Below are 21,980 nucleotides of genomic sequence, written 5' to 3'. Positions count from 1 at the left end.
TATATACAATCTAGATTTTATATCAGGGGTTGGCAACCTTTCAGCAGTGTTGTGCCAAGTCTTCATATATACACTCTAAAGCTGCGCATGCCAGTAATACATCTGAACGTTTTTTAGAAGGTCTCTAGGTCTATAATATATAACCAAATGACTGTTATATGTAAAGTAAAAGGTTTTCATAATGTTTTAGAAGATTTAAAATTAAATTAAAATGCAGATCTTATTAGTTTAGTGTGATCCTTGCCTTTGCTTTTCCTTGCTGAGTTTTCCAATGTCTGGTGGCACCTATTTAGATACCTTAAGCTGCACACAGGCTTCTGAGTTACAAGTTGATAACCGGCTGGCAGGGGGTCAGTGGCTGGAACGCCAGATCAGCAGCTGAGGTAAGTGGAGCTGGCGGCTGATAGGGCTGAGCAGAGCCGGAAGCCTGAACCCTGTCTGGCAGGGGGCCTGCGCTGGAACTCCAACTGGAAGCAAGGTGAGTAGGGCTGCGGAGGGGACCCCGGCTAGCAAGGGGACAGCAGCCAGAACCCCAGAGCAGCAGTGGGCTGAGCAGCTCAGCCTGCCGCCACTCTGGAATTTCCAGCACCGGCTCCTTGCCAGCTGGGGTCTCAGCCTGCTGCCAGCCTGGGGTTCCTTCCCCCAGCCTGCCCCGCGTGCTATCAGAAATCAGCTCGTGTGCTACCTTTGGCACGCGTGCCATAGGTTGCTGACCCGTTTTATACTTTTCCTAACATATTTACTGTGATAATATTAGTTGTCATGAAAAGTCAACTGGCTTTTGTAAGGGGAAATCATGCTTCAATCTATTAGAATTGATTGAAGGAGTCAAGAAGCATGTGGACAGTGTAGTCCAGTTGATATAATGTACGTGAAATTTCAGAAAGCCTTTGACAAGATCCCTTACCAAAAGCTCTGAAGCAAAGTAAACTGTCATGGGATAAGAGGGAAGGATCTCTCATGGAACTGATTAATAATTTAGGAAACAAAAGTAGGAATATCTTTTAGTTTTCACAATGGAAAGGGGTAAATAGATGGATTCCCCAAAGACCTGTGCTGTTCAACCTATTCATAAATGATCTGGAAAAGTGGTTGAACAGTAAAGTGGCAAAACCTGCACAATACAGTTCCTCAAGATAATTATGGGCACAGCTGACTACAGAGTGTTACTAGACGATCTCACTAACCAGGGTGACTGGACAACAAAATGGCAGATGAAATTCTATGTTGATAAATGCAAAATAATGAATATTGGGGAAAAGTCCCAACTATACATACAAAATGGTGGGGTCTAAATTAGCTGTTGCTGCTCAAGGAAGAAATCAGACTGATTGTGGATAGTTCCGAGACACGGGGGAAATCTACTCAGTGTGCAGAGGTAGTCAAAAAAACCTAACATTAGGAAAGGGATAGACAGTAAGAAAAAACATACATCGTATTGCTACTATATAAAACCATGGTATACGCAACCCTTGAATACTATATACAGTTCCAGTCACCTCATTTAAAAAAAAATTAGAATTGGAAAAGATACACAGAAGGGCAACAAAAATTAGGAATATACACAGCTTCCACACAAGAAGAGATTAAAAAACAGGAACTATTCAGCTTAGAAGAGAGGCCTGGCAGAGGTCTATAAAACCTGCAGACTTCCTTGCCAAAGGATGTTGTGAAAACCAAAAGCATAAATGGGTTCAGAAAATAAATTAGATATCTTTGTGGAGGATAGATTCATCAATGGCAATTAGCCAAGAAGGTCAAGGAGGAAACCACCACATTCTGGGTGTCCCTAAACCTCTGACTACCGGAAGCTGGGGACCAGATGACAGGAATGGATCACTTAATTGCCTTGTTTTGGCCATTCCCTCTGAAGCACCCTCTACTGGCCACTGTTAGAGAACACTGTTAGGCTATTGGACTACATCAAAGTGGGTTGTGACCCCATTTTAATGAGGGCGGCAGGGCTCGTGTTAGACTTGCTGGAGCCCAGGGCTGAGACCGAATCTAATCCTACTCTGACATCCTTCTCCAATATTTCATCAGATTCTTCCCCTGCCAATCTGCCACTGAGTTCTTTCTCCAGCCCCTCCACTAACTCCTCTGCCATTCCTCCACTAGATTCTTCCTCCAGATCCTCTGATCCTCCATGAGACTCCTCAGGCAGCCAACTGATGATCACTGAGTAGGAACCTAAAGAAACATGCCCACTGTAATCAGTAAATTAGCTCTTAGCTCCTTTGTCACTTACCAGTATATTATGTCAATGAAGTTGCATGTCATCTTAAAAAAAAGATTAGGTCACCCTACCTATAAACACCTTCCTCCTTTATAAGTTAGCCCCATTATCTGGCCACTTAAACAGGAAAGCAGCAACAATAAATGATTTCTATACGCTAACGAAATGGTTTAATATTTGTATTGAACGGTTATTCAATGCTTTGTTTTAGAAGCTGACCACTAAAATCAAGTGTGTAGGCATTTTTACTTCATTATTTTACTATATAGTATACTCTCAGACTGTAGGGATGCTTCAGTTTGTCACAGGATTCCTTGCACTCAGTTTATGTTTAAGTACTTGATTTCATATTCACAGCAGTTGAGAAATAACCACATCACTCAGCAGTACTCCACTTGAAAGTAACCACTTTTGCTCCTGGGTCATTTTTAATCTAAAGAGCAATTAAAAAAGATAGAGCAAGCTTCTGAATAGGAAACTAAAAATCTTCTGACTCCTTTCCCTTTCCTCATTTCTCCCCCTCCCTCATAAGCCCTTTTTTATTCCTGCAGGTCAATGGGGCTCATTTGCAAAAAAACTGAACTTTGTTTTTTCATTATTAACATGAGGAGAATATAAGCCTCTCTTCCTCTTTAAAAACAAAGACAAGAGAACAAAAACAAAAAAATCGCACACAACTCCCTCCCCACTTCCTGCCTCTTTAAAGCATTAGAAAACAAGCTCTCCCCTTTCCTAAGATTTCTTCATCTTCTCTTGTTTTGCATGGTTTTTGTATACTTGTCAAAATCTCTGGGAAATAAATGGCCTCTTCTGTCAACCTAGCTTGATCTTTCATATGCTTACATAGTGTTGGCGTATATGTAAATAGATGGGTAAGGGGAGAAGGAAACATGCATGATGATTAAGATTGTGAAAAGATGTTGGTGCATATGTTACTTTATGGGAAGCTTCACTGCTCAAAACAAATTCATGGTACAAATCTCTCCCACTGCACACTCAACCTTAACTGTACATGTGTACAGTGAACATTTAGTAGACAAGCTTCCTCTGACCCACTAATGCATTTTTTCCAGATTCCTATAACAAAAGAATGATATTTGTTCCTTTCCCATTCTGGAGTTAAACATAAAAGTCACCAACTGTTTGCATTAATTCCTCTTCAGCTCCATGGAATAGCCAGGAGCCCTTTCTTGTCTCTCATGTCTTGTCTGTAAACAGGCAGAGAATTCTTCTTGCAATCTTCCAGCTGTTACTCCTCTGGTTCCTCTAGGCAGTTCCTGAAGTGAAAGGCTGAACACAGGTTGTGTTCCCCTTTTATGGATCAAAAGGGGAAAGCAGCTGCACTGGCAGAGACTGAATAACATCCCTAGCACTTCTGCGGAGATCTTTTGTATGGCTGTGGGTGCCTTCACAAGCAAACAGTTCATTGGCATGATGCTGGCAAGCAAAGTATTTTTAAACTGTTTTGCTGACAACCTAATTCCTTATTATTTTCTTTAACTCCATGGTAGCCAGAGGCTTCAGAAGCTGGTTTCACTGCACCTATTGCTTATGCTTTTATTTTTTATTTTTTTTTGTGGTGGGGGGGGGGAGAGCATTTTTTCTGACTGTCATGCGGCACCAGACTTGGGAAGAAAGTGTTTGTACGCCTTACAGACAGAGCAATCCACATTTACTAAATCACACAGAGAACAATTCTGCTTTATTAGTTCTTTTAGAAAGACTATAGCAAACTTGATATATTTTTAAACAAATCAGACCTTGAGAGAGCAAAAACTGAACGCAAAACCCTACGTGCAACAGCAAAAAACAAGGAAGGAGATAGAGGGAAAGAAAAAGAGAGACTCTTAAATCGTCCAAGAGATCAGTAATAGGACCATTTCCAGTGAAAGACAAATTACACACATCTGCTATGTAGAAATCAATTTTAGCCATTACTTTGATGCTCCACCACAACTCCTCAAAGGCCGCCGACTTACCAAAGAAGTCAAATGAAAAGGGGTCCCTTCCACCAAAAAACTCCCTAAAGACATCTTCTGGGTTACGGAATGTAAATCCATATTCAAACGGGCTGTCAAAATGAACTCCACCTGCAGAAAAAGAAGTTATATTTCACTTCACACTACAGAGGCATAAAATATTTGAGTTGTACATATAAGCTGTATGTGTTTCTATATTTTCTAAAATACAGAATTCTAGTTTTTCACAATAGTTCATTCCTCTGTCATTGGAGGATTTTCTCGATACATTCTTCAAACCACATTTAATATAGTTAAGTGAGACTTCGTGTGAAATTCTCACTTTCTGCTAAAAAGCTCTGCTGTATCTAGAATTGCTGTAATCAGTTTTTCAATAGCAAAGAATGACTGTCTAATTAGTAACATATGGAAACAAAGAGGTCATCTGTAGTTTATTACTAAAGTTTCAATTTCTCTGTCCACCCCCTTTCCAGATCTCTAAAGTTAGTCTACAAGTTATTTTTATCATTTATGTTCTTCTGCAGGTTTCTAGACAACAACATTTATTTCTCATTATACTTAAAGGTACACATTTGACTAAAAATGAAGTCTTCTTGTCTGATTTTTTTTTTAAACTCAAAGCTCTTTGTTGACATTGAAGTTTGATGCATCTTTACTCCCTGAATCAGTATAATCTTGTGATGGTTTATTTGATAATATCACTTGCCAGGTTTTGATTTAGGTCAGTGATTTTCAATCTTTCCTCATGTGCAGACCCTTCAAAAAAATTGAATGGAGGTGTGGAGCCCTTTGGAAATCTTAGTCTTCAGACCCCCAGGGGCCTAGGGACCAATAGGTCGAAAAATCAGTGATTTATTTATATTATACAAAATCTCTGACTTACACTTGGCAAAAACAAGCTAAAACTAGATAGCTCAGTTGTTAAGACTATGCTTATGACTGTAGACTCTCCTAGCAGAATTTGGAAAGAGTTTCTCCTCTGGTTTATTATTTGACTACCTGATAATTGTCTTGTTTTTGAAAGAGACTTTTTTTAAATGAACATGACTAAGTAAAAATGAAACTTTCAGATTCTGCTTTGCAGGTGTCACATTTGTTTAAAAAGCACCTGATAACTGGAATACATTTTAGAAAAAAATGTAGGCTCGTCTTTTAGTCTTCTGCATTGTAAAAAAAATCTCAATTTAAATGTTGGGCCAAGTTAAAGTCTAACTTGCTTTCCCTTACTTTGACTATACAGACTAATTCCGATTATGTGTTTAAAATGTTGTTTTGGACTACACAAGCAAATTCACTAGCTGGAACTAGTCCTATCAGAGTCACGTCAAGTTGCTACTCTATGGTATGTGATAACACAACATCACTAGTGGCTCTGTTTCTACATAATTTAATTGCATTAAAAAAAAAAAAAAAAAAGAGTTTAGCCTTTATGGCTACAAATGCTTTTCAGGGCATGAACTAATCTGTAACTAAAATAAGTCTGCAGAGTGGAACAGTTTGTTAAAATCATTCAGAGGATATGGAAGAAAAAACATGCCAAGTCTACATACCTCCACCTCCTCCATTTAAGCCTTCTTTTCCATATTTGTCATAGATGTCCCGTTTTTTAGCTACAAAAAAAGTTAATTACATCAGTAAACTGCATTTGGAAGCAGCAGAAATGCAGTATGTATCACTAACTTACTCCGTTGAATTTTATCACAGCAAGTTTATTTAAGCCATGTTTGTTACAGAAAATACAGGAGTACAAATATTTTGCTAAAGATAATCAAAGCGCGGGCAAAGAAAAAACTCTATGTCAATAATTTAGTTCTAGTAGCTACTAATAAGGTGTCAAGTTCACCATATTGTATCACAATTTCCACTGAGAGATGATTTAATATGCTGAAAGGTAGCTCTTTCTTGGAAGGAAGCCTATGGACGTCATGTTTGTATATTCAGCAAGATAACTAAAGGCACTGCAGCAGAACTGATAAGAGACTTTGCCACTGTGATATGAGATTGTGGGAAGGCTTCTTTCAAAGAGGATTACACCATTGCTAGGTACGAATGCAGGATGGAAAAGAGAACAAGTGAAGGAGGGGCTGTTTAACACACACACACACACAAAGCTGACTGAAATTACTTGCTTGCCATGTTTGGAAGTCCATGGGTATGCACCTTCATTGTTAGTGATCTTTTCTCAGGGCAATTTTTTTTTTGGGGGGCGGGGGGGGGCGGGGGGGCGCGGCAACTAAATCAAGTGTGCATTGTAAGAGTTCAGTCTGAACTTACTGACAGAGCAGCCTGGAGAGTTCTGCCAGGTGGAACATGGGACTTATTGCTCCAGCAGTTCAGACACTATTCTGGAAGTGAAAGCAAGAGACTTGCCAGAGGATTTGACAAAACTAGACACAGTCTGATCCAACACACACAGACTTTAATGGGAGTCTAATCAGGAATTCAAGACTGTTCAGGGAAAAAGCATTACCACTTAACAGTTAACATTTTGGGACACTAACGAATTTAGTAAGAACCCCTTATCTAAAGGGATTGTGCCTATTCTATAGGCACCAACCACCATTCACGATTCAAGTCCAAGACAAAATTATCTCTTGGATATTGAAGCTTTATGAATTCCTTCTGGCTTCAAGCGCTTCACAAGTTTGTACATTACCTACAACACTACCTTTCAATAAAAGTAATTTCCTGAAGCAAAATGGAGTATTTTAACAGCCTGTTAAACGAGTGAAAGAGGACCAATGAAACAAGAAGCTAGGCAGCCTAGAAAAAAGCAGCAGTCGAGAGACAGGAAGTCCTGTATGTGGGCTGGCAGAACAGAAAGTTTGAGAACTTCATGTTCTTGGAACTACAGGCACAGTGTCTACAAGTCAAATATTCTTTGCATGGATAATCCTTAACAAAGCTACTCTTGCCAAAACTCATCTCTGTTCAAAATGGCAATGACGACAAAATTATTAATAAAATTATAGGAGAATTGACTGCATCTCCAACCACTCTCTTGAGTTAAATTAGACACGCTGAATCAAAGCTACAGTATCTGACATGTGGATTTGTACAGGCTGGTTATGAAAAATAACCAAGCTTTTTAGATGCTACATTACACTGAAATAACGATCTTCGTGCAACATGGGAACAGTTGTACCAGATCAGATCAGATGTCCACCAAGTCCAATATCCTGTCCCTAACAACAATCAGAGGCAAATGTTTCACAGGAAGATGCAAGAAACCTAGAGAATGACAGTTATGGAATAAGTTGCCCACAGAGGAAGTTTCTGCCTAGCCCTTATAAATTAGACACCAGAACCCAAAACGTGAGGCTGGGTAAACAAGTCTGTAGCCTGCCAAACCAGGCCCTATTTTGAGAGGCAGACTAGACAAAGGATGGTGCTGCTCTAGCAGAACTTTTCCCATAGTCACTTGTCAACTTCACTTGCAACATGGACATTTCTGGGGAGGAAGTGGTGTTACTCCTCTAATAACCTGAACATTGAAGGAGGATATGTCCATCAATGGCTATTAGCCAGGATGGGCAGGATGGTATCCCTAGCCTCTCTCTGCCAGAAGCTGGGAATGGACAACAGGGGATCAATCACTTGATTAAAGAACAGAACAGGTAAACACTTAAAAAAGGTTAACAGCTCCAGTAAGTTATCTGAGGATACAGAATATAAAAGATGCACAAACCCTTTTATTTGTGGTTCAGATTAGCTGCTGACAATGTTCTGACAAAAGAGATGCTTCCTTATAAGTCAAGAAGTTACACTGAAGGGAAACCAAAGTGACCTCTTGCTTATAGTAGCTCATACTACACAATTTTGATGCTGACCAAATTTAAGTAAAGGTTTCCTACAAGAGGTTAATCCGTACAAAATACTAAAACTGCAACTTCTACACTAAATTTATAAAATTAACTTTATAAAGACAAGTTAGACATAAATTCACCACCCATACATTCTTTCAAGTTTCTTATTGCAACACAAACCTCTTGCCAGTGAGCCACTCCATGGATTCTTCCACATACATTACCCACTATGCTATGTGGGAAGGCTGCATAATCTATTTAGGAGATTCCCTCATGACATATCACCTCTCCCACAGAATTTTGAAAGCCACAAAGTTCTTAAAGGGGTACTGCCCTTCTCACCATGTATCAGAAATTAAATATTATCTTTAGAGTTACTCTATTGCTGGTTTTGACTACTGAAAGGAGAGGAAGGGAGGCTTTTGGTATTCACATCCACACACGCACCCCAACCATGATCAACTCCTACATACAGTTGTAGAGGATTCATTCTTAATTACAGGTCTCTGTAGACTCAGGATTTAACATGTAGGATTAAACTGTTATATCAACTCATTCAAAATATTTCTTGTGTCTTGGAATCTCTCCTCACGTCCCACCCACTCGGCACCAGAATGTACAACCACTCCCACTTATTTCCAAGAGCACCAAATTAATTGCTCACCACAAAAAAAGTGCCATTTGTGGACCAATTTAAGAAAACCCCTTTAAAGCACTATGCTTCTTCAGCATTTCCACTACAACATTCCATAACTGAAGATTACCTGCTGCCAAGATCCCTTTTAAGATACGTACCATCTGACAAAACCTCATATGCTTCAGCTACTTGTTTGAATCGCATCTCAGCTTCTTCTTTATTATCTGGATTTTTATCAGGGTGCCACTTTAGAGCTAGTTTGCGGTACCTGAAATGAAAAGGGAAGATACTCTATTTCAGTAAACTGCACTCATAAGCAGACAGATATACACAAGAAATACAGGTGTCAAAATAGGAAATCATGATTCTTCTCAGTAGTTTCTGAAAAAAGTGATTAGAAACTAAGATGTGTCACTCACTCACTTGAGCATTGCTGCCAGACAGCTATTTTATAGTTGCAAGTAATGCACAAGTCTAAATTAAAAGCTGTATCTGATTTCTCTAAAAAGTTTCCTAATTTAAATGTGTTCACCTTTTTATAGTAGATGTTCAATCCATTCAGTCAAAACATGGAAAACAGATCTCATTCGATAAAACTGGAGAGTTAATTTCCAAAGAAGATGCCTCATACTTTTTATTAAATAGAGGAGACTTCATCTTGGTTTGAGGCATTCTGAACATTTTGAAAGGAGAAGGAAATGGAGTCAAGACTGATAACTTTAGCTGATCCACACAGCAGATGTTGCCACTGCTTGTGCTGTCTCAAAACCTGAGGCAAGCTTGCAGGGCAGTGTCAGTATTGATTAGGAGGGAGTACTTCTAGGTACCATATGGTTAGGATGAAGTTGTAAAGTACTCTAACAGCTCAATGTTATTCTTGCCCCATTCAGTGCTCTGTGGAAATCTTTAATAGTATTTGAAATCATTACTCCACATTTTGAAGAGGTATAATAATCTGAAGTCATTAAAAACCTAGTATAAAGGAAGTTGCATATAGCATGGTAAGCCAGTTCTCAAATGGTGGACCAGGAAGTGCTCAGTCTAGAAACAGTGACTATTCCTGAGAATTCTGCAAATTCCAGAACCTTATGGGTTTCTAGAAACGTTTTGCTCAATCTAAAAAACAAACAAGCTCCTCTCCACACATATGAATGGCTGCTTTAGGTCTTATTTGTGTTTGTTCCAATCTGATCTAGTTTGCAAGTGGCACCAGACAGTGTATGGATAGTGCATACACAGGAGTGCAGCATCAGAATGCAAAATGACTTGAGGCAGTGGGTGTTTCCAGGAAGCAAGGGGAGATTTGGTACTCGTAAACATGTAGTCTACACCAAGGGAGAGAAAAGAAAACTGATGAGACTGAAGCCAAGGAAGTATGAGGGAGCCAAGAAAGGTTCTAAGAGAATTACTTAACTCTGTAGTTTCTAATCTAGTCTAAATGAGACACAAAACTGGCATAAGTATACGAGAATGAACAGCTGATTATGATCTAATCCAGTGCATTTCATAAAACCTCTATCTGAAAGTGACCAACAAAAAGTACAGAAGTTTTTTTTTTTTTAAAAGCTTGGGATCAATTTTTAGAATGGTTAATGTGCTTTATTAGGATACAAAAGTACCTTATGAAACATTTCTCTTGATGTGTGTACATAAGATGAAAGATGATTTTCTGGAGCACTCAATAGTTTTCTGAATTACTAGTATTAATTACCAATACTTTTGATATGAAATTTGGTATTTATTTATGAGAAGGTGTGCAAGATTTGACTTGAACAAAGAAAATGGTACTTACGCCTTTTTAATGTCTTCTGGAGAGGCATGCCTATGCACTCCTAGAACCTCATAATAATCCACCATGTTTTAACAGTTGTCTTAACAGCAAGTCCTGCAATTACAAGAACCTTTTACTAAATGGGTACAGTACTACAACAGAGTAACATGACATCTCTCCCATTACATGATTTACAAACGGTAGTACAAGGAGGACTAGTCCACTCCTATGCTGATGCAATTTGGTTTTATGTTCTCCAATTCTGTCATTTAGGCAGATATCTACATTGGACTAGACAGAAAGCCAAGTCATTTCTCATTTGTGGATATGAAGTACTGACGGTACTTAGGTGGACACTAATTTTCTAGCATGCTAAAAAACCATCAAGATCTATTGCTATTGTGGTCACTTTTTACGCCGTACCTCTATAGTCACAGGCCATTATGAAGTCTGGCTACCCTATATTTCCATAGCACCTTCTTCATACCAGACTACTACTGTCATTGTAAGGCCTTGTTTATACTACCAGGGTAAGTCAAACTAAATTACACCACTCCAGCTATGTGAATAGATTAGCTGGAGCAGACATAGCTTAGGCTGACTTACTGCAGAGTCCACACTGTGCTGCATCAATGGGAGATGCTCTCCTGTCAATTTGCCTTACTCCTCCTTCTGGTGGAGTACTGGAGTTGACCAGAGAGCGCTCAACTAAAGGAACTAGACAGGTGTAATTTCTAGTAGCTATTCATAAGATCCCAAGGAAGCTTCAGAACGGTATTTTTTTATATTATATAAAAATAAATAAGTAACTTGAGAACCAATTCAGAAAGTTAATTATCTTAAGAACGTATATATCCAAACCCAGCCATAAAGTTACTACAGATGTCATTAGTCTATAAAGCATTATTAAATTCAGTTTGCTAGTCATTCATCTCTTTTATTATGAAAATTATAGCCAAGTGAAAAGGACCCTCTAGTCTGACTCAAATCTAGAAGACGAATCAGCCACCTTGAAAACAAGATTAAAGTTGTTTATTGTGAGATACCCACATGAAATTTATTTTAAGATTAATATTAGATGTTTAAACAGCCAAATAGTTAGGCATCTTATGGTACGTAATTTTAGTGAACAAATTTTGACTTATTTGGCTTAGAGCAACAGTCTTGTCCAGTTTAAAAAAAAAGGCCATGATGTTTCTGGTCACTATTAAGAGACAGAAATACAGTATTAGAGGCAGTTCATCTAAGTCCTCACTTAAGCTGAATGGTCTCTGGAGTACACGAGTCTTTCTGGAATCCTATTAGAGACTTCAGCTAGCTTTTACCTCCTTGCTTTATTCTGTAAAAAATTTCCCTTCCTTTCAGCATTAAACTACCCCTGCTTATTCCTTCACTAAGATTTCCAGTTTTCTGAACCCAATTGTTCTAGTTCTGATATTTTTTAAAGAAAAGTTTTAAATCCTGAGTGACAAATTCAATGGAACATCAAGCCAACATTTAAGAAATCATGAAATACAAAGTCACTCAAGTTAAATGGCAAAACTTCATTAACACAGCGTAAAGGTTGCTCAGTGATAGCTTGTGCTCTTCCAGAAAGCAGAGTTCAGCAATACCAAAATTTCTGAAAACCGGACGACAGAATTAAGGTAAACATCCATACAATCATAACTCTGCCCTCTGGAGCTGGCAATAGCCACTGGGTATTAGCTGCATGTAACAGTGAATGTCGCTGGAATGCATGTAACTGTACTGAATGGTGGAGGAGTGGGTTGAAGTAGTTTGGGGGCAACTGACAGTGATACAAGGAGATCTGGTTTAGAGTCATCTCCCCAGCCAACCTGTTTGTGTTACCAAAGGAAAAAAAGAGTGCATATATACTTGAAGTTCCAGTCTACATCATTTCAATACAGAATTGTGCAGGTTGTATCAGCAGCAGGGCACTTCGGTCTTCTTGCCATGGGTATTGTCAGTAGTGAGGTGGGATACAAGAGCAGTCTGTGGATTTAACGATAGGTGGGGAAAGTAAAACTAAGTGTTACCCTGTGCTGAAGTATGAAGGGGTTGTAAGAGGATATGAAGTGGTTGCTAAAATGTAACAGTGCAGAGTTCTGTCATGAAAGCAGGCTCAATATTTGTATAGGGCAAGCACAGGCACTGCCTATTACAGTAAAGGAGAGAAAGTATGTGTGTGATGAGCATATTGGGGCATTACTCAAAGAAGACAAAGTTAAGGCTGTGTGAGTGCTTACTTTACCTCTATTTCCCGGTTTTCAGATGTTTTACTTAGCCGAACTTTATGTTCTGAAAGGTCATGAGCTATCATCAGGCAACATTAAATGTGTTAATGACCTTTTTTTTGCCATTTAATTTTCTAATTTTTAAAAAAAATTAGACAAATATTTGGTGATAGGAGTTAGTGGTCATTTAGGTAGTTGTAGTTCTCATTCAGATTTGCAGCCGATATATTTTCGTGGTAATAATAAAGAGACCTAGCTTTTATATAGGGGTTTTCATCAGAAGATCTGAGAGCTTTACATCATGCCTCAGTTTCATATCTGTAAAATGGGTATAGAAGTGAAAATGATTCAGGCAAGGTCACCCAGAGCCAGAGCTAGGACTAGTCTCAGTCCAGTGGTCTTTCCACTAAGCCACAGTGATATGCAATTCCTCAAGTTACATCTACACTACATACTTTGCAGTGACACAGCTGAACCATTACATCTGTGTCACGATAAGGTCTCCCATGTAGCTGCTCTTAGCCAGCAGGAGAGAACTCTCCTGCCAGTTTAATTCAACCACCCACAACAACTGGCGACAGATATGTTAGCATAACTGATAGATGATTCTGGTACACAAACAGGGAGTGGACCTCACATACTGCAAGAAAGGCAAAATACCCTACCCCCAGTCAGATGGCAACAAATGGGTAGGGGTCACCAAAATCCTGGCACTTGGGCGCAGGGCTCAAGACATCCTCAAGGAAGCAAGATCCCCCCTGCTCTCTACTCTGGGCTGGGACCTGGAAAAGGACAGACCATAGAGGGGTTTAGACCTAGAACTTGGAATCCTGTGAGCTTCGTGGCACAATCCATTTTTCCCATTGCTGCCTGTCCAGAGCATGATGTTTGACACACATGTAGGTGTGTAAATTTACCCACATGATTAGCTGCACTCAAGTACTGACGTGAATTACTCATGTGCTGACCATTAAGTATGTGCTTAACATTTTTAGCTGCTAGTGCTAGAAATATGTATTTATGAAAAATTTAGTGGCACAGAATGTATCACTCCACAATAAAACTACTTCAGTGTTAAGGGGTTAGGTTAGACTTTGACTACATTAAGTTTTATGAATTTTCATACACATGCCAAAAATTTTAGACACAGGAGCCTAATGTTTGACTCCTAAATTCATATTTACTACAGATAAGCTAAACCTCTCTAACCACTCAGTGACAAACTTGAAGGTGGCAACTTTGCAACAAAAAACTTCAAAAACAGACTCCAAAGAGAGACTGCTGAACTCAAATTAATATGTAAATTAATTAGATACAATTAACTTAGGTTTAAACAGAGACTGGGAATGGTTGGGTCATTACACTAATTGAATCTATTTCCCTATGTTAAGTTCTCACACCTTCTATGGGTCATCTATTATCACTTCAAAGGTTATTTTTTCTCCTGATAGGTTCTCTCAATTGATTGGACTCTTAAAGTTGGTATGCGTACTTCCACCTTTTCAAGTTCTCTGTATGTATAAATATCTCTTGTCTGTGTGTTCCATTCTATGCATCCGAAGAAGCGAGCTGCGGCCCACAAAAGTTTATGCTGAAATAAATTTGTTAGTCTCTAAGGTGCTACAAGTACTCCTGTTCTTTTTGCGGATACAGACTAACATGGCTGCTACTCTGAAACTAGTATTTTGGTAGCCAAAACTGATTTTTTTCAGTTTCTTGCCAAAAACAAAAAAGACTAGAGTTTTTTGGGTCAAGTCAAAAATGACATTTCACAACAATATGTCAAGACTGTTTAGAAAATGAAGTAAACTGTTCTTCTGACTTTCTCTGGAAAAAATAAAAAAGCTTTTATTTAGCTAAAATGCAAATTTGATCCTAATTTGCAAACAGCTTTTTGTCCCAAAACTGCATTTTTTGGCAAATTTACCAATAGCTGAAAAGACTTCTCAGCTCTAATATTTAAGGGCACTTTAATGACTTCGAATCACAAGTCCCACTGATTTCAGCCTGCAAAACCTGGGTGTATAACCAGGTCAAAGCCTGTCAGTTTTCTTGACTTCTGGAAATTTAAGGTACTGGAAGGTGGTAGTGTTGGCAAATATAGCACAGGCCATTTACTTAACTATTTTGAGTTTAGGTTGTTGCTGTTCTCACAGTAACTAATTAAAGAGGCCTAGGACTTACTTATGCCGAAAAAGAAGAATTTTAGTGCTGAGCTTAGGATAAAAGTTATACTAACAATTACAAAACTAATCAAACAAATACAAGACACTTTAGTAGCTTAACATTAAAACGCAACAAAAATAACAAAAAAAAAAGCTAATAAAGAAAATCATGAATGACTCCAAGACATCCCAACCAGTATGGAAAAAGTGGAGAGGAGAATGTGTACTGGTTTACTCCTGGGGGAAATTCTACACCACTGTGTGCATGCATAATTAATAAGCCACACATTAATTATTTGCACAGAAAAAAAGCTTCTGCTAGAAAGCTGCTGCAGTTCCACCTTTTGCCCACAGGGCACCATGGCGCTAGAACAGAGTAGCCTCAGCAGAAAATAACTTTGCCGGAAAGTTGCTGCAGTTTTGCCTTTTACCCACCAGAGGACACTGTCAAGATAGAACAAAGCAGCAGTTCCTCATCAGCTAGGGAAGAGAAAGAGCCCACCTTCTTCATAGTGCCAGTCAGGCCAGATCAGGAGATGGGGGCTATGGGGAGAGAGACATTGTGGGGCTGCTAGGGGGGTGTCGGGCTCGTAAGGGCTATTGGGGGAGGATAGACTGGGGTAGAGGCTGAATGGGAGTGGAGATGCAGGGCCACCTGGGGAGGGAGGGATGGCTGAGTGGGGGCACAGAGACAGATGAGGAGTGAGGGAGGAGTGCAGGCCCACATAGAGATGAGGGAGTGGGTGTCTGAGTGGGGTTGGAGGGACACATGTGGATGAGGTAGGACACAGGGGGACAGGCGGATGTGCCTGACTGAATGGGAGAGACTTAGGGGTCAGCCAACATCTGCATGGGGGAAGCTCATCCCTCCCCACACCTGCAAAAAAACCTTTTTGTTGGGAATGGGTGGGAAAAGTATGGAACAAGTTCACATCCAAACTCCTTCCCAGCAATTACTTCCCTCTCCCTCAGCTCCTCTGTTATCCCTGACTTCCCCAAGCCTTTGCACTGCTTCTGAGCGGCATGGGAAATACAGGTCTGTATTACAGTTTAAATGAATTCAAGGGTTCTGTATTAATATGCCCAGTAAGGAATCTATTTGTCAAAAAACATTTCCTGAATCTTTTTTGTCATCTGTATTGTTAGATACACTTGCTTACAGGATTTTGCAATAAATGACCAAAAATAATTGAAACTGGTGTGATTATATTGTGTTATTTTGAAAAATAAAATATACAGAATTTTAAGATAGTGTGCAGAATCCCCCCAGGACTAACCTGTACCACAATTACTTATGCCCTACATGAGTAAAATATACTTTCAGCCTCCTTTATTATGAACAGTGGCCAAAGGTTACTTGCTTGTAATAAGTCCAGATGTGACTATGTCTAACAAGATGTGAAATTACTCGGAAGTCCTTGTTGCTCATAAATCACTAGTTTGTTATACAATTTGATTCAAATAGAACCAGTGTAGAAAAAAAGTGTCTTGGCATAGTTCTCTAGTACAGGGGTCCCCAACATGGTGCCCGCAGGTGCCATGGCGCCTGCAGGGGCATCTAAATGTGCCCGCGTCCTGGCTGGCGGTCAACCATCCACCAAAATGCCGTCGAATTTCGGCAGCACTGCCTCTCGATGATGTCACCACGGTCCTTTGTCTGGCGCCTGCCAGACAAAAAAGGTTGGGGACCACTACGCTAGTACAATGTTTCTCAACCTTTTTGATACCAGGAACCAGCTTCATGCCTTGCTAAACTGCTTCAGTGAGATCTCCGGGACCAGTGCTGGTCCACGGACCAGGTCATTGAAAAATACTGCTCTAGTACACAGCACTAAAATTATACTGTTCCATGAGCATGACAATGCCACAGTATATACATCAAGAATTGAAAAATCCAGTGATGTTCAAGGCAGGAAACTTTTCTATAAGCACAAGTGATTTTCACTGTAACAAAAGCTACATGAGATGAAAGCTAACCCATCAATAATGAGAGCCTGTATGAGGAAGATCTGTTGTGAAATCCACCCTTGGAGCTAAAAGGCATGTGTTACTGAAATAGTCAGTTTTTGAACAAGAAAAAAAATTATAATCCAGCAGTTGAGAAAAATCTGACATTTCCACATCCCTTTTGATGTAGGCTTGCAAAATGGTCATGAAAACTTACCAACAAAGGCAAAAAGTCAACCTTTGCATTCAAGATGTAGACCTACTTACATTTTATTTTTTCTTTAAAACAAAAAGGTTACTTGCCCATGCAGGGTCGGCTTTAGGCCAATTCCCCGGAATCGGGCCCCACGCCTTAGATGCCTTTAAATTTTTTGTTACTCACCTGGCAGTGATCCGAGTGTGTGGTGGCACTTCAGCAGCAGGGGATCCTTCACTTGCTCCGGGAATTCGGTGGCATTTCGGCGGTGGGGGGGGTGGGGTGGGTTCTTCAGTGCCACAGAAGACCCGGAGTGAGTGAAGGACCGTTCCCTCCCACCACCGAAGTGCCACCGAAGACCCGGACCACTGACAGGAATTCAAATCTGGCCCTGCAGTTCCTAAAGCCGGCTCTGTGCCCATGATAAAGTAGAATTTGCAAGGATGCTTCAGTAATCGTTCTGAACGCCTGCAATAGTTTCATGTCTGAAACTACAAATGAATTAGAAAAAAAGTTGTCATAGATCAAGTTACCTTTTGTATGAGATGGCACTGTACAGAATTTGTCCTTGGCTATGTTTGCAGTTTAATCATGTTCCGCTTCAGTTCAGCTACACCCAGTTATGGGTTCATTTTCCCAAGGTAAATACTAATATTCAAAATAGATCTGTTGCTAATTCACTATTTCCTCCAAACAAGTAGTTTGCGGATTAGGGATGTTCTGCACTCCCAGTATGTTGAGCACATTAAAAAGTGCAGGATTAAGCACTCACTCAGTCAAAATATGTATTGCTAAGTTTTGACACTTATTTGTTACAATAGCACCCAGATGCTCTGATCAAGAGGTGCTGTAGCGAGTACAAAAGGCAGTCCCTGCCCTGAAGAGCTTTCAGTCTTTACTTGCATTATGACATTTTATTACTCCAAGAGGCTACATGAAAAGATGGGAGTTGCATACACAAATAAACACACAGTACGTGAAAAGATGGCAACATCCATATTTTCATGTACTATGTATATATATATATCTTCCTACTGTATTTTCCATTCCATGCATCTGATGAAGTGGGTCTTAGCCCACGAAAGCTTATGCCCAAATAAATCTGTTAGTCTAAGGTGCCACAAGTACTCCAGACTAACACAGCTACAACTCTGAAACCTCTTTAGCGTGTTTTGCTATACAACTAACATTACCTTTGTATTTTTGTATGGCATATGTAATTAACTTCTAGGAAAGCCAAACAGGGATTAGGTTTTAAAAGGATTTGCTAGTTTGTACAGCACCGAATAAAGTTAAAATGTTTAAGTTACTATATTTTTATTCAAATTTGTTTAGAGCAATGCTATTTAAAATAGCCAAGGTATGAAAACGTATGAGAGGAGCATGTGACAAAACGAATTAAAGAAACTGGACTACATTCTGTTCAGTAGTTAGTCCTTATTTATAGTTTGAAAAAAGTTATCAGAATCACAGAAAATTTATCAAGATTTAAAGTGCTAGTGAAATTGCATTTTCAAAATGAAGTTGCCTATTCACATGGTTTAGCAAGTATGGAACAGATTTTACTTCAACTTCTCAGTCGTCACAACTGTCAAAAGAAAAAAACAGCACAAACTTTCAGCCTAAGTACAAAGTTCCAAGCTGATGTGACCAAAAAAAGCCTTGTGTTCATGGGGAGAGGTGAATGAAATCACATATTAGAAATGACGATGAACACTATGGAGCATCATTAATGTAAAAATGGGCAGGGTGAAGTGATTTAAATCACCACTTTTAAGCTTGTGTTACAATTTACTTTACTCATTTTCCTAGAGAAAAGTGGATTCTCACTTGCTGGTATAATCTGGTTTTTTTTCCCTCTAATCAGAAGGATGTACTCTATACACATTTTAGAACTAGAAGATCTAATCCTTTTACATGTAAATGTTATTCACAGATTGAAGGGGAAAGTAAGCTTTCCTGCTTTTTCAACTCCCTATCAGTTTCTCAACTTTGAATGAGCTATTAGTCACTGAACTGAACTAGCTGAATAAACTAAAAAGAAAGTTCTCTTTACACCTGCAGAAAAGACTATGCTGCAAAAAAACTGGTTTATCACTTCAGAGTAGTTCCAGCTGACTGGCCAGTGACTTCCACTAGTTCAGTGGTGAAATTTAGGCCCTAATACAGGTTGCCATAATTCCCAATGTTTAGAACATGTTTAAGATTTATACCAAAATCCAATTTAAGGGTTTAAGATTTTTATCCACCCTGACAATGGGTTATGTTGTTATCTAACATAAAGAAACTAAAATTTCTCAGAAATGGTTCACGTGTTTTACTAGATATGCCAGTACATCTAACTAGAGTTCTAAAGTCTTGTAAACATCTTCTTACAGAAGGATACATAGCATAAGTTACAAAAGCAATCCTAACAAACGACTGCTGTGTCCTACAGTAGTCTAACTCCATTCTAAGACTATACAACCTGGAAATAAGCAACTATAGGGAAAACAAAATCAGGTTGATTGTGACAAGCTAGGTCAAATGATTCTATGACTAACTTACCATACTAGTCAGCTGTTCTCTGAAAGGCACGATTCTCACCTTTTCTAAAAATTGGAACTAATCGTCGTTTTTAAAGACCCAGATTTAACTTAAGTTTCATTTGTCATTGGGTGGTAACGACTATTGAATGTGCCCTCAAGGAGCAACTATGATTTATCAGTAAAATGAACAAGTTCTAGAAGTCAACTACAGTTGAGAAAAATTTCTCCATCTTCATTTTTGTACTGTCTTCAGTCACGTTAGCTCAGTTGACTGACGTAACATGAATGAAAAAATCCTGTTTAAGATGCCGGCTAACAAAGTTAAAGTTGAGTAACCTGGCTCCTTTCGAGACTAAAATGCAGACAGTCAGGTTAAGGTAACTCAAGTGAGCTAACAACTGAAATGCATCACCTTTCTGCTGGTCAAGAAAGGCCCTATGACAGAGGATTACTGAAAGGCCATGAACAGCCTGAAATTCGGGGAACAAGAGTATCAATACCATGCTTAGTACTGCCCTAGATGTTAACCTAAACCTAAAATGCAGCTACAGCGGCCCTGGGTTAAGCACAGCTAGGTCTACAGTCTCCCTGAGAACTAGGAAGTCTGTCCTTTTATTAGAACATTTAATGTATGTCTACCCTTATGGCGGCATATAAAGTACAGAAACTGAACACCCAGCTAGCAGGGGTATAAATAACAGTGGAGACAAGGAGTCATGGATTAGGCAAGTAGAATGCCCTACAGTGCCTGAACCCCCTAGAGTGTACATCCGACACTGTGCCTCAGACATGTACACTGCTATTTTTAGCATGGTAGTATCCCACTGTCTTCCCTTGGTGGAGCCTTAACTTGCTGCATGTAGACACAGCCTGCCTTTCACCACAGTGTATAGCTACATATACTCTGTACACTGCTGTAAATCCTCGGTGGCAAGACAAGACCTGTGAGGCTTAGGCTTTAACTTAACCTGCTTGTTTTACAACATTCAGCATCAAAAGACAATTTGTAAGGAAGCAGATATGTCTGGAGTCTGATTTATAAAAGAGTGAAAGTTCATAAAAAGATATTTTGTCAGTTGGAAATTTAGACTAAGCTCCCAAGGCTTCTGGCATTTAATACAGTAAAGCAGGTTTAATTAGAATGCTTGTAAATCCAGAGTAATGGGCAGGGCTTATTTTCTTTTTTTTTTTTGGTTAAATGTGGACATGGTCTAAGGGAAAAATTCTTAGGCAGTAGCTCTATATCTTTGGAACCAAGACCTACTCATAGAAGTGTGCATGAGGTACTATAGCCACTATATCTGTTTTTTAAAGACTGCAATTTACGCTTCTTGTTACCCCTCTCCCCCAATTCAGCATATTTACTCAGCCCAGTACTGACAGGAGCTGGGAATAAAGCCTCAATGTGATATATGACATCATGTGCCAGCAATGCCCCTCTGCCATGTACATTGGCCAAACCAGACAGTCTCTACGTAAAAGAATAAATGGACACAAATCAGACATCAAGAATTATAACATTCAAAGAACAGTTGGAGAACACTTCAATCTCCCTGGCCACTCGATTACAGACCTAAAAGTCACAAAATTACAACTTCAAAACCAGACTCCAACGAGAGACTGCTGAATTGGAATTAAATTTGAAAATTGGACATCATCAAATTAGGCTGGAATAAAGACTAGCAGTGGATGGGCCATGACACAAAGTAAAACTATTTCTGTATGCTTATTCCCACCCCCACACAAACACAGTTCCTTACATCTCCATCAATTGCTGGAAATGGGCCATTTTCATTACCATTACAAACAGCTCTTTTTCTCTCCTGCTAATAATAGCTCACCTTAACTGATCACTCTCCTTATAGGAAAGTTTATGCTCAAATAAATCTGTTGGTCTCTAAGGTGCCACAAGTACTCCTGTTCTTTTTGCGGATACAGATTAACATGGCTGCTACTCTGAAACCTCTTTAAAGATTGTTAGTTCTTTTCGTGGGCTGCACATTTCTTAATATGTGGTCCTGTCAGAGTCATAACTGGAATGGAGAGTGAGTGAGAGACCAGAGTCCAATCAATGAATCAAGGGGCAAGCAGACTGCTGGTCCACTGACTCTTTCCAATTAACCTTCCATATATAGCTCTTAGGTTTGTTTATAGCTATGGCATCCAAATATTGGTGCTTCACCAAAATATGGCTGAATGAGTTGACTGCCCTTTAGAGAAGGAGCCTGGGTGTGAAAAATGCCCTCCATGCAAGATCAAGAAAAGGCAGAGGAATCGCTGTATAGCTCAATTCTCAGGTGCAGAAGAGACCTACAACCCAGACAAAAACCATTTGAATGCATTTTCAGCTAGCATGAATCCAGATGTTTTTATTTCAGTAGCATCCACAATATGGCAGGTGTTGTTCACATAGTTAGGAAGACAAAACACCTTGAAATCAATACATAATTCCTCCTAATAGCTTTTCAACAGTACTTC

At 39.3% G+C, this 21,980-nt stretch overlaps 1 protein-coding gene across 2 annotated transcripts in view; it reads right to left on the bottom strand.

Moving 5' to 3' along the window:
- DNAJB6 (DnaJ heat shock protein family (Hsp40) member B6) overlaps positions 1 to 21,980 on the bottom strand; it is a 92,783-nt gene that overhangs the window by 58,047 nt on the left and 12,756 nt on the right. For both annotated transcript variants that reach the window (XM_050942274.1, XM_050942275.1), the window contains exons 2-5: positions 10,451 to 10,543; positions 8,817 to 8,926; positions 5,766 to 5,825; positions 4,216 to 4,326 (exon numbers count right to left, since the gene is read on the bottom strand). In XM_050942274.1, coding sequence (XP_050798231.1) covers positions 4,216 to 4,326; positions 5,766 to 5,825; positions 8,817 to 8,926; positions 10,451 to 10,515 — 346 coding nt within the window. In that variant the 5' untranslated portion in view covers positions 10,516 to 10,543. The remainder of the gene's footprint in view (positions 1 to 4,215; positions 4,327 to 5,765; positions 5,826 to 8,816; positions 8,927 to 10,450; positions 10,544 to 21,980) is intronic.

The sequence above is a fragment of the Gopherus flavomarginatus genome, chromosome 2 (genome assembly GCF_025201925.1).
Source record: "Gopherus flavomarginatus isolate rGopFla2 chromosome 2, rGopFla2.mat.asm, whole genome shotgun sequence".
Classification (NCBI taxonomy): domain Eukaryota; kingdom Metazoa; phylum Chordata; order Testudines; family Testudinidae; genus Gopherus; species Gopherus flavomarginatus.
This window is presented reverse-complemented; position numbering and strand designations above follow the sequence as displayed.